This window comes from Aspergillus wentii (assembly GCF_001890725.1).
Source record: "Aspergillus wentii DTO 134E9 unplaced genomic scaffold ASPWEscaffold_6, whole genome shotgun sequence".
NCBI lineage: Eukaryota > Fungi > Ascomycota > Eurotiomycetes > Eurotiales > Aspergillaceae > Aspergillus > Aspergillus wentii.
In genome coordinates this window covers 1424159-1436303 of record NW_024467837.1, presented here as the reverse complement: position 1 = coordinate 1436303, position 12145 = coordinate 1424159, and the positions used below count along the sequence as shown (strand labels likewise).

The following is a 12145-nucleotide window of genomic DNA, read 5'->3' as shown; positions in this document are numbered from 1 at the left end:
AGCAAAAAAAAAAAAAAAAAGAAGAAGAAGAAGAAAAGAAAATGTGAGATAGAGAACTTACGATGGCGGGGGGAATTCAATCTTTCGGTCGATACGTCCAGGCCGCAACAGGGCAGGGTCAAGAATATCAAGTCGATTCGTAGCCATGATGATTTTGATGTTCTTGGTTGGCTCGAAACCATCAAGTTGATTCAACAGCTCCAACATTGTACGTTGGACTTCCGAGTCACCAGAACCAGCGCTGTCTATCCGGCTGGAACCAATGCTGTCAATCTCGTCCATGAAAATGATACTAGGGGCATGCTCTCGAGCCATGACGAAGAGCTCGCGCACCATACGACTACCCTCACCGATGTACTTCTGTACCAACTCTGATCCACTGACTCTGATGAATCGGCAATCAGTGTGATGGGCGACCGCTCGCGCAAGCAGTGTCTTTCCGGTTCCAGGTGGCCCATACAGAAGAACACCTTTCGGTTGCGCAATACCAAGAGATTCGAAGAGTTCGGGGTGCTTAAGACCAAGCTCAATCACTTCCTTGATCTCCTTGATCTGCTGGTCCAAGCCACCAATCATGTCGTATGTGCTATCGGGAACCTTTTCAACCATCATGAGTGAGACCAACGGATCGACTGATGAAGGCAGCATCTTCTCCAGCTTGTATGAATCAGAGAGTAGTGCCACACGCTTGCCAACCGTGAGTTTGCCAATATCCACACCATCCGCAATGTCCACAACTATAGCACGCAGAATAAGTCAGCCTCACGATGTACACACAACTCACAAGCAGATCCAAAGGCTTACCATATTTGCCCTCTGGATGTACCTTGACGAGGACTTTTTTGGTGCTCATTACTTTCACCACCTCGCCGACATAAGAACCAGGCTGCTGAAGCAAACCCAGCTCTTCTCGCAGTAGGCGCACTCTCGAGTTATAATCATTGCGTTGTGCTTCTAATCGTCGTAAAACAGCCTGACCCTGGATAATCTCGAGTTTCATGCCCTCGATCTTATTACGGTAGTAGTTGTCAAGCGCCATGATGGATGGCAAAGGATGGCGCTTCCTTGAGGATCCACGGCAGGTCGCTCATACAACAGCCGACCTTTGGAGAATATATCAATCCCAAAGTCGGAGAAAGATGTGATATCCTCAATATAGCGAGAATAAATCGAAAAATCAAAGAGTCAGACCAGAAGAAAGCAAAGTGGTGGTTATTGTTGGAATGGGGGAGCTGTCACCAAACAGCTGTTAGGTAGGGAACCGGGGAGCAACAGCAACTCAACTGGTCGGAGCTGATATCAGCAACTAGCCACACTTTGGTCAGCCACCCTTTTATGCCTAAGGCTGCAAAGCTACTTACTAGCTTGGTACCAGGTAGTGATGTCAAAAGCGTGCTGCTGAGTCATTCAAATCCCATTGAACGACCAAGACAATCAGGGCCAAATATGAGCGCTGATTGGATAGTGGGCCACTTGGCGGACCGCAGGTGATCGCTCCATGGCGCATTCATTAATTACAAATACCATACCATACTCAGCCATCGTTCTGGATTTCCCTTTGAGTGGTCTGTATATTACATGTAGTGACCGTATCAATACAGCGGCCCGAGTCCCTTCGATAGCTCTCTACCGACAGTCGTCCATCCATCCATCCATCCTGATTTCATCCTATTCAGTATATTAATCTAATAATAATATTACAAACCTACTAACTAACCACTCTCCCCAATTCACCTCGTTTACCATTCCCGAGTCATCTTTTTTTTAAACCACGAGACTGATTAGACTAGTGTCTCAGCTGACTGCGGGGGATGGAATGATACCTTATGACCTTTGAGGTGATTTAAAGAAAGGTTTGCCCGCAACATCTTTATCTACTATCTCTTCACGCGTCTGTTACGCAGATCAGCCAACCTCTCCTATTATTGACTACGGACTGGGCTGCAACATGTAAATTGGCTTTTCATCAAAGATAACTTTGACCATCAGAACACTCATCACAGAGGACAAAAAAAAAGAGCCTGCCTGTTGTATTTTTCTCGTCTTCCTATCCCTTCCCCCCTCACTCTGTACATTTTTTCTCCCAACATACCAGGACTCCCTGTCTTTTGACTGATTAAGAAATCCAACATAAAAGAGAGGTATGGACGGTACTCGGGATGATAATGACTTCTCCGAGTCAGATGCCCCGTCGCGCTTTGCCTCGATTGTAAGCAGCGGGAATCTGCCGCCTGGAGCTACTCGCCAACCAAGCTTCACAGGAGGACAGAGAAGGAGAAGCTACGGTGTGCTTTTTATCCCTTGTAACCAAAAGCTTTTGATGATTACAGTTACTTACTTGTTTTCTTACACAGGCACTACTGCTATAGATCCATTGGACAGGATGGGTTCGGACGCACGCCCGGATGAAGGCCTACCGGAGAGCTCCAGTCGCCAGCCCGCGTCTCAGACACCATCCATAACACCTTCACACTCCGATAAACCAAGAAAGCCCTCTGTAACGCGTCGCATGTCTTCCAAACGGCAGATCCCTCACAAAGGTCAGGAATTTTCTACCGATGATGATCTTAAAGAAATCGAGGAGGACATTGCTTTGCAGCACGCGTCGAATCCTCAATCTTCGCCGCGAATACGTCCATTGAGAAAGCAGAGCTCGACTTTGCGAAGGAGGTTGAACACCCGTCCCAGTCCTTTGGCACGAGCAGAGTCCGATAACGAGAGTGAAGATGAATCAGCTTTGCCGGAACCCAGCTTGGAGGGTTCTGGCCCTGATTTGGCCTTACAACAAGATGAGAGCAGGAGCCAGGATAGTGCTGATCAGGACAATGATGATGATGTTGACCGTGACCATCATGATGACGATGACGAAGATGACGAAGAGACCAGTGATGCAGAAAGTTTCACACTAAAAGATCGTCAGCAGGCAATCAATGAAACACATCCTTTCGGAATCAGGCTTTGGAAACCCGCCTTGTACAAGAAGAGTCGCTCTGTGGAAAAGACGGCTGAAGGTGACATTCACTCGTCGCCCGGGGGTCGAGTAGGGAATCTATTGTTCCTGACAAACCTGCTGTGGACCTTGTTTTTTGGATGGTGGCTTGCCCTTGCTGCACTGGCCGGTGCCACCGCTTGCTTCATTTTCGCATACTCTCCAAGTGCGCGTGCCTATGGGAAAGTCTTTTCTGGACTTTCATGGTATCTTTTTTACCCATTCGGATCCTTTGTACGCCTGGAGACTGATGAGCACTATGCGGAAGAAGATGAAGGTGAAGGGCGCAGTATCAGCGAGTATGAGCAATGGCAGAACGGTGATCTAGAGCACGGAGGGCTCTTCTTCGGCCCCCGCCGTGACCGATCCCTCGTTGGTAGGAGGAGGAGCAGTGTCGATTCGGCCAGTGAACGAGATAGCCTTCTTGGACGGCCACAACGAGGTCATCATCGAACTAGTTCCCTGGGGCACCCCAAGCGACGCCTGTTCGGCCGAGGCGAATGGACATTGGGCCGGGTCGTATTCTTTGTTTTTTTCTACTTTCTCGTTGGACCATTGATGCTCATGGTGTCCCTTATCTGCTGGTTTCTTGTTTTCTGGATTCCAATGGGGCGCGTAACGATCACCCTATTCAGTCATCTCCGTCGTCATCCTCTAGCTTTGGCATTCCATTCTGACACGGCATACACCCGGCTGAATCCCAACACCTCCTCGTCCATTGTCTTGTGCACATACCGTGCAGCTGGGCTGCGATACTGGAAGTACACGATTGATGGGACGAACATATTCTTGATCAACCTTCTTGGTGTCGTAGTATTCGTTATATTTGACTATTTGCTTCTAGATGCTACTCTGGGCTTGCAGAGTTGGTTGACACATCCTGGCCTGATATTCACGCTCGCCTTAGCGTCCATTATTCCCCTGGCGTATTTCATTGGGCAAGCCGTCGCATCGATTTCTGCGCAGTCGTCCATGGGCCTGGGTGCCGCCATCAATGCATTCTTCTCAACCGTGGTAGAGGTTTTCCTTTACTGCGTAGCTTTGACCGAAGGCAAAAGCCGTCTTGTCGAAGGCAGTATTATCGGCAGCATATTCGCGGGCATCCTGTTCCTTCCTGGATTATCTATGTGCTTCGGCGCAATCAAACGTAAGACCCAGAGATTCAACGATAAATCTGCGGGAGTCACATCAACAATGTTGATGTTCGCTGTGATTGCTGCCTTTGGCCCTACTCTATTTTATCAAATTTATGGCAGTGTAAGCCCCCCCCCTCCCTGCTCCCACTTTTGACATGTCACTGATTAGTATTCTCAGCATGAATTGAACTGCATCTCCTGCACTATTCCAGGGGATTCGGGAGACAAGGATTGCCGCCGCTGTTATTTCTCTCAAACTCCAGCCGTCGATGATGGATTCTTTCGCAAGGCGGTTCAGCCTTATTCATGGTTCGCGGCTTTGTTTTTGTTTTTGTCATATGTAATTGGCCTATGGTTTACTCTCAGGACTCATGCTGCGCTCATATGGGCTACAGAAGCTGAAGAGAAAAAGGCCGCGGCTCTTGCAAATGAGTCAACCGCTTATAATCAACAACAACTTCTTTTCCCCAATGGACTGCAAGGCGCCACCAGCGGGAATGCTGGTTCAAAGGGCTCGATACGTGACTCACAGCTATACAAGCGGATCTTAGGACAGTCCCTCAAGCAAGTTGGCTTGTCCGATAACGCCTCATCGGAAGCTTGGGGCCAGCCAGAAGCAAGTTCGGCGCGAGATAAGACTATGACACCATACCTCGTTCCTCCACGGCTTGAGGGAGATGACAAGCGTTCAGGTCTGAAGAGCTTCAGGGGTTTGTCTGGCGAAGAAAATGAGAACTTAGTCCGCCAGGTCACTGAACTTGCAGCGACAGCAGCAGCAGTGGCTGCTCGTGACGCGGCTCGCTCACGGAAGCCATCTCTTCAGCAAGGCCAAGCGCGCCAAAGTCCTTGTACCATTAACAAAACACCCGCCGATCAAACGAAAGTTGCTCTAGAAGAACCTGACGATGTTGGACTTGAGCCTGCCCAGGCCAGCGGTGGACACGATGCCCCCAATTGGAGCAAAGCCAAAAGCTCAGTCGTTCTTCTAGGTGCCACGGTGCTCTATGCGATAATAGCTGAAATCCTCGTCAAAAAAGTCGATGTGGTGCTAGAAAGCGTCAACGTTGACGAGAAATTCCTTGGAGTCACTCTTTTTGCCTTGGTGCCGAACACTACTGAATTCTTGGTAAGAATCCTTCTCCCTTAGTACTTCCGCAATCTGGACTGACATGTACCTGAAGAACGCTATTTCTTTTGCCATGAACGGCAATATTGCTCTGTCCATGGAGATTGGATCGGCCTACGCGCTGCAGGTCTGCCTATTGCAGATACCAGCCCTAGTTCTATTTAGCGTCATCTATGCCACCTTCTGGGAGCCGTCTGAGCTTTTGAAGCATTCATTCAAGTCAGTTCACACCCTCATTGATAACAAGAGCGTTTTGCTTACTGATATATGCAGCCTTATCTTCCCTCAATGGGACATGGTCTCGGCTATCCTTTGCGTGTTCCTCCTATCATACGTGTATGGAGAAGGAAAGAGCAATTACTTCAAAGGCTCTATTCTCGTGCTAACATATCTGGTCGTTGTTATCGGTTTCTACCTATCCGGTTACAACAATATCGAAAACATGGGCGTGGATCGCTTCAATACGCTAGCCCTTAAACCCGAAACCTTCTACACGATTGGAAGATCAGGAAATGGGATCGCCTACTGATGGGCATACCACTATTGTTGGGATGACAATCTTGACGAAGTATACATAGCCCCCCCCCTTCCTGATTTTGAACATTATACTTGAATTTGCATAGAATAATTCATGCCGGGCTTTCAAACTTCATTCGGCTCTATAGTTGTTGTATATAGTACGGCTGGATTCATACCTGCATTGATCAATAACGTCTAGGATACTCTTATGTCGGACGAGAAACCAAGGACAATTTGTTATGACAGCTGAATATCCGCTGCTCCTAGGCCTTGTTTTTAATTTATGTATTTCACTTTTATTTATACCCGAAAATCATGGCAAAGGAGAGAAAAAATGCACTTTCCCCCATATCTCACGCCTCGCCACATTACCATTATGATATGGAATTGGGCATAAGTAGATAACGATAGAATTGCACGTAAGCAGTAAAGCATCTCGCCCAAAAGAAACCCAAAGCGTTTTTTTTTAGTAGATCGATGTTGACGATCAGTGTCATTACATCATAATCATCATCAACCAGACTTCCATGAGCTCACTGCTTGGTCAACAAGGGCTCGGTACTCCTGCTGTTTATGACATTGCTCGAGGAAAACCTTGTACTTGACACTGAGCAAGGCCAACTCATTCTCGTCGATGGTCGGGTCGACCTTCTTGCCTGGTTTGCTCATCCGGTCCATGATCTCCCAAAGATCTTCTGTCTTCCCATCGGCATCGGCACTAGCCGCCTTGGCACCCAGCATCGCGGCACCATGGCACACGGCAGCATGGATATACCGCGGGATGAGAACGGGCATGCCACAGGCGGATGCGATAAGTCTCACTAGTATGTCATTCTGACACTGGGACCCAGACATGAAGATCGAAGTAATGCTGTGGCCGGCCTTGTTCATGGTCTCGACTATCTGTCTGGTTTGCAGAGCAATAAATTCAAGCGTGGCATAGTAGTAGATTGCGAGACCGTCCACGGAACTGTCACTGGACAGGCCAACGATAGATCCCGCCATACTCGAATCAGCAATTGGCGAACGGTTGCCCCAGAGGTCGCCATAGAAAAAGAAGTGACGTCCTAGATAAGACACACTGGGCACTTTTTGTTCCAAGACCATCTCCTTCAGGTGCTCATTGAGGTACTCATAGATATTAGCATGGTATGACTCGGCGATAGATGCTGCCTGGTTGAAAGCTGGGTGAGTCTCAATGACATATTTAAGCAGTTCTCCTGTCGCAGACTGTCCGCCCTCGGCCATCCAGTATCCTGGCTGGATCGTGTCACGATAAGGACCCCACACGCCGGGGACAAAGACAGGGTTTGGAGACATGGCAAGATGACAGGTCGAGGTTCCAGCAACCGCTGCCAGACGCGAAAATGCCTGGGTCTTGTCATTCTTGGCAACTTCAGCGCTCAACTGACCCGAGCCCAACTGAACCTTGGCACCGACAGTTCCGATCCAGCCTGCATAGGCGTCAATAACACCACTGCCGATTGCAATCCCAGAGGGCAATCCCAGCTCAGAGGCTGCCTTCTCGCAGAGAGTGCCAACGAGTTCACCAGCACTAAGGTAATCACCATTCTGAACAGAAAAGCAGTTAGATTTAGAATTCATCAATACAGGTGATAAATGAATGGGGAAAGGGAAATAACTGCAAGGAAATAGGCTCACCACCCCGTCAACACCTCCCATGCGCTTGAAATCGTCCTGGGTCAAGTCATCGAGTCCGATCTCCATGAGAAAGTCTTCTTGCCAGCCCTTGACGCTTCCGTCAACACCAACGGGGACATAGCCCTGTTTGCAAACCACACTACAAAAGCTTCGCTTGTCGTTTCCGGTTGCGATGTGGGTGAGAGCATCTGCTAAATCATAAAACTTGCACTGGTCAAAGAGTTCTTTTGGCATGTTGTTCTTTAGCCACAGAACCTTGGGGATCTCCATCTCAATGGACATCTTCCCACCAACATAGCGAAGCAGATTGTGATTTGTAGCGTTAATCTTCTCGGTCTCCTCGACGGGGCGGTGGTCCAGCCAGAGAATCACATTGCGGTCAGAATCGAAGTTTGGGCCAGTTATGGAGATGGGCTCATCAGTGACATTGGAAAACACGGATAGTGAGCATGTTGCATCAAATCCTATACCTCTAACGGTCTCAGGGTCAATATTGTGCTGGCTGATAGCACGCTGAACACAGACGCAGATGCAACGCCAAATGTCATTAGTAGATTGTTCCTAAAGACACATTGTCAGGTTATAACGCTGGATTCCGAAGCAGAATCGGTAGCATACATAGTACCCCTGCTGTGGCTGCCAAAGGCCAATATTCTCAGAAGCCAGGCCGACAATATCACCTTTTCCGTCAACGATACAAGCACGAGCACTGCCGGTTCCAACGTCAATGCCAATATAGTGGTCGAGATGAACCTGAATCTCGTTTCGCGGATCACTAGAGGCCCGCCTGGAGCCTTGTCGGGAAGAGCGACGGTAAGGCGTGGGTGAGCTCATGATGGGGAACAGAGAAAGAAGTCTATCAGATCAGAACCAATGCTCTTCACTATCCACCGAAAATGCTACGAGTTCTTGGATGTCTGTTAGCGACGAAAACAAAGACAGAATTGAACAATTGAACACAATTTAGGGGGGAGTGTCAATTAGGTAGAGATATCTGTAGCTGTAGCTGTAGCTAACTAGCTAACAGCTTGCGTACATACAAAGACAGGATGATAAGATTATGAAATCGTATCAAACAAAATAGAGATTAGATTGGGTTCGATTGATCCGGTTTGAAAGAAGGGAAAGAGATGAAACTTGTTTGGAGCTACTGACAATGAAAGGAGACGTTCTTTAGTTATACTGGTTGAAATCAGAATTCCAGTCACCTGGTTAAGAGACAAGGGGGAAAGAAAGAAAAGAAAAACAAAACCTCGCTGGTGGAGGAAGTGGGATTATGACAGCATCAGCATAGCTGCCCCAGACAGTGTGGGTTGACCGCCTCCAGACGGACTGTGGGGAAGCAATACTGATGAATGGCTGGGACGACAGTGCTCCGGCAAAAGAGCAAAAGAGAAAGAAAGACAAAGAGGAATATGCTGCAGGAGGCAATGGAGTTTATGCCTTCGTTTTCGAAGGGTGCTTGAAGAACCAGAAAAACAGCATGGAAAACAATCTATGGTAGGGATTATGGAATATGGACCACTACTATGTGTACTATGATTCTTAAGATGGTTTTATTATTATGGATCGTTTTGCTTTTAGATAATAATACGTACGAAGTATTCATATGAGTACGGAGTAGTTACTCTGTACCTATATGTTTATCCATGGATATTTAGGTAGGTAATTACTTACCTTATACATGGCGGGTATCGTATTGTCTCGTAACGAAACAATCTGTCTGAACAGTACATACGGGTAATATTTGGTAGACCTTCCTTCCAGCATTGACTAGTTATGTCCAATCGTTCATCCTAGATACTTTAACTATTGCTTCAAGTTCAACTGACATTTATATGTTTAATAACTTATTATATAGATATATCCCTCATCAACAGTAGTAGAATGTGTACATCATCAAAGTAAACATAAATTTTGAGAATACCACCAAGCCTCCAAGGACAAGAACTACTACTGTACTACTGTACCTACCTAGGAGTTTAGGATTAGTGGGTCAGCAACATCTCCCGGAAGCTGCAGCACCTCTCCAGGAACACATGGTTTCTCAACCAGTCAATTCAACCAAGCTCCACGACAATTCTCTACCATTCTCTCTCTCCTCCCCTCCCCCTCTGTCTCTATCGGGAAATTGATTTTTTACTCTTGAATCCCCCATAAACAAGCTTGCATTCAACCCAACATGCGCCTCGCGTTAACCGTATTCTCAGCCATCTCCTTGACCTCATTATCCATTGCCACCCCTTCTGCTCCGCAACTTGCCTCGGCCGATGTCCTGTACTGGCCCGTGACCTCTTCTCAGCCTTCCTCGCTCGCTCGCATATCGTATGATGTGACGTCGCTGACATCAGACGTGATATCCTTCTCCCCTCCGAATCCCGTCGATCACAACAACAAACAGCAGAGCGAGATCCGAGATCAGAATGAGGATCTAGTCCGCGTTGGCCTGTACATCTCTACTCCAGAAAATTCCAGGCAATGGGTCGGTACTCTCACAACGCGTTCCTCCCTGGCCGGTAACGGCGGCATAGGGCCAACGCTTCGACTTCATCTAGATCCTTCCGACAACGAGGTCTACCAAGTCTCCGTATTGCCACCATTGTCCGCTACAAATGCTTCAGGCACTGTGAATCCTACCATTGAGCTGGTTTCCAGTGAAGTAGGACCCTATCCACATCTCAATCGCCCTATTGTGGTTGGCCCAGATGGTAAAAACTCTGAGGAACTTATCGAGAAGACTTTCTTCCAGAAGTAAGTATATAAAACCCTTCGCCCCCAAGTACCATATCGAATTTTCGTCATCAATTATAATCTAACCTGTTCAAACCCTGTCTAGATATTGGTGGGTATTCCTCGTCATCACCTTCCTGGCGATGTCGGGCAGCGCAGAGGGGCAATAAACTGAATCATAATACTATACTACCATATAATTTTATTTTGCCCCTCAGAGCGTCTAGGAAAATATCTAGCAATGCCAAAAAAGAATAGTTATACCACTTAATACATCTATAGTATCCGTCACGACCAGCGAGGCAATCCGTCATATTCGCATTTGTTGTTTTCATCGTCGCGTCTGGCGGTTTTATGCTTGGGAATGGGTTTTTATTTTTTTTTTCTTATTTTGGCCGACAAGCGGGCAATTGCTTGGGCTCTGTTCTTCATATTTCTGCATCAACGCGAAGGAACGACCGACCGACTCAGGACATTCTGGATTTCCCTTGGAAGCTTCTCAAAAGAGACATCAATAGATCGATATTGACTAAAGCTCGAATCTAGTCAGTTCGCTGCACTTCAGATTTCTAACATACTAGCACTAGTACGTGTAGATGAAAGATCCGCATCTGATATGAGCAAGTTCCTGTGCATTGTAACCATTCACGCAAATTACACTGCGCTAGTGGCTTGTTTATCCTCGGTCTATTGTAACTTCAAGATTATTTATTAGTGGCGGCCCGACCAACCACCACCTCCACTAGTGGGTGGTCGGCAGCATAAAGGAAAAGAATGAAGCTTTTCACATTTTTACCACTAAACTCCTCTAGAATCCATAAAATAAAGCTGATCAACCAATTCTCCAGCCAATTCTCTATGTAAAGCTATAGAGTTATCTTCTTCAGGAGGTGCTAGTGGGAGATAGCTATACACCTCTTTATAAGTCTTATCTACTTTCTTCTTCTTATTTAACTCCTTTTTGGCCCTCCTATTAGTAATAGACTGATTTATATCCTGTACAGTCAGTATTCTGCTATCCCTAAGGTATTAAACCTCTTAGTTATTCTGCTCTGGTGAGGTGCGTAGGATGCCTTAATTTAGCTAAGAGTAGTTTTTATAATAGTGAGTTACTCAGATTAATATTTTTATTATTAAATTATATAATCTAGGCCATGCTTAAGCTATAGAGGGATCTCTATATTATCTATTAGATAGAATATCTTCTTATAGTTCTTTTTAGCCTGTTAAGAGCTCTTTAGAGGTATATTTTTAAAACTTAAAGATAGAGGATATAAAGGAGGTATAGTCTCTAGTATTAAGAGCTCTAGAACTAGTAGTAGATTATTCTAAATAGCTTTAATAATAGAAGAGCTATCTAGTAGGAATATACTATATTCTTTAAAGGAATTATAGATAATTTATAAGGTAAAGGTCTTCTTCTACATAGCTATAATATTATAGAGAAAATTAGCTTTATCTCTTAGAATACTATTCTACTGTATAATAAGTAGTGTGTCACACGAGTCAAGTCTACTCGTAAGTAACGAGTAGAGTTTGAGTAATGAGGTGAGTTCAAGTTGAGATTTAGGACTCATCTTAGTATATGAGTAAAACTCATGAGTTTTGAGTAATAAGTTTAAGTTAATAGATTAGACTCAAAAACTTATAGATCAATTACCTATTATAGAATCTGGCCTAAAAAGGAATAGTTAATATAGAGGTTGTATTACTATATATCATGTATATAATAGGCTATGCTAATGGAGCCTCTATTAACCTACCTATACTATATAAATAGAAATATAATACTTTATATTAGGTACCTAGCTTAGTCAGTATTATAATACTATTATAGTCTATATTATACTAGTCTATTTTAGGATAAATAAGTTAAACTTATAAGTAATGAGTAGAGTTTAAGTAATAAGGTGAGTTTAAGTTCAGATTTAGGAATTATCTTAGTATATAAGTAAAACTTATAAGTTTTAAGTAATGAGTTTA

General features: G+C 45.5%; 4 protein-coding genes across 4 annotated transcripts in view; 2 read left to right on the top strand and 2 right to left on the bottom strand.

Moving 5' to 3' along the window:
• The window catches only part of ASPWEDRAFT_30238 (proteasome regulatory particle base subunit RPT6), a gene marked incomplete at both ends in the record, with an annotated part of 1452 nt that extends 413 nt beyond the window's left edge, over nucleotides 1-1039 (bottom strand). Inside the window, 2 exons of the mRNA XM_040833378.1 lie at nucleotides 62-737; nucleotides 805-1039. Of these exons, the coding sequence (XP_040686806.1) occupies nucleotides 62-737; nucleotides 805-1039 (911 nt within the window). The remainder of the gene's footprint in view (nucleotides 1-61; nucleotides 738-804) is intronic.
• A 1344-nt stretch (nucleotides 1040-2383) lies between these two features.
• Nucleotides 2384-5780, top strand: ASPWEDRAFT_174552 (calcium/hydrogen antiporter; the record flags this gene model as incomplete). The annotated part of the gene is made up of 4 exons (XM_040831238.1): nucleotides 2384-4246; nucleotides 4304-5251; nucleotides 5307-5470; nucleotides 5525-5780. The coding sequence occupies 4 exons, from the start codon at nucleotides 2384-2386 to the stop codon at nucleotides 5778-5780; spliced, it is 3231 nt and encodes a 1076-aa protein (XP_040686805.1).
• Nucleotides 5781-6283: 503 nt separating this feature from the next.
• ASPWEDRAFT_30236 (FGGY-family carbohydrate kinase) lies at nucleotides 6284-8266 on the bottom strand (the record flags this gene model as incomplete). The annotated part of the gene is made up of 3 exons (XM_040833377.1): nucleotides 6284-7342; nucleotides 7433-7993; nucleotides 8051-8266. The coding sequence occupies 3 exons, from the start codon at nucleotides 8264-8266 to the stop codon at nucleotides 6284-6286; spliced, it is 1836 nt and encodes a 611-aa protein (XP_040686804.1).
• A 1278-nt stretch (nucleotides 8267-9544) lies between these two features.
• On the top strand, nucleotides 9545-10347 carry ASPWEDRAFT_43196 (uncharacterized protein). The gene has a single exon (XM_040835977.1). The coding sequence runs from the start codon at nucleotides 9615-9617 to the stop codon at nucleotides 10185-10187; it is 573 nt and encodes a 190-aa protein (XP_040686803.1). The 5' UTR covers nucleotides 9545-9614; the 3' UTR covers nucleotides 10188-10347.
• The last annotated feature ends 1798 nt before the right edge of the window (nucleotides 10348-12145 follow it).

Bases quoted from the DNA above. Each gene is read 5' to 3' on its own strand.
- ASPWEDRAFT_43196 (XM_040835977.1), top strand. From the start codon at position 9,615: ATGCGCCTCGCGTTAACCGTATTCTCAGCCATCTCCTTGACCTCATTA.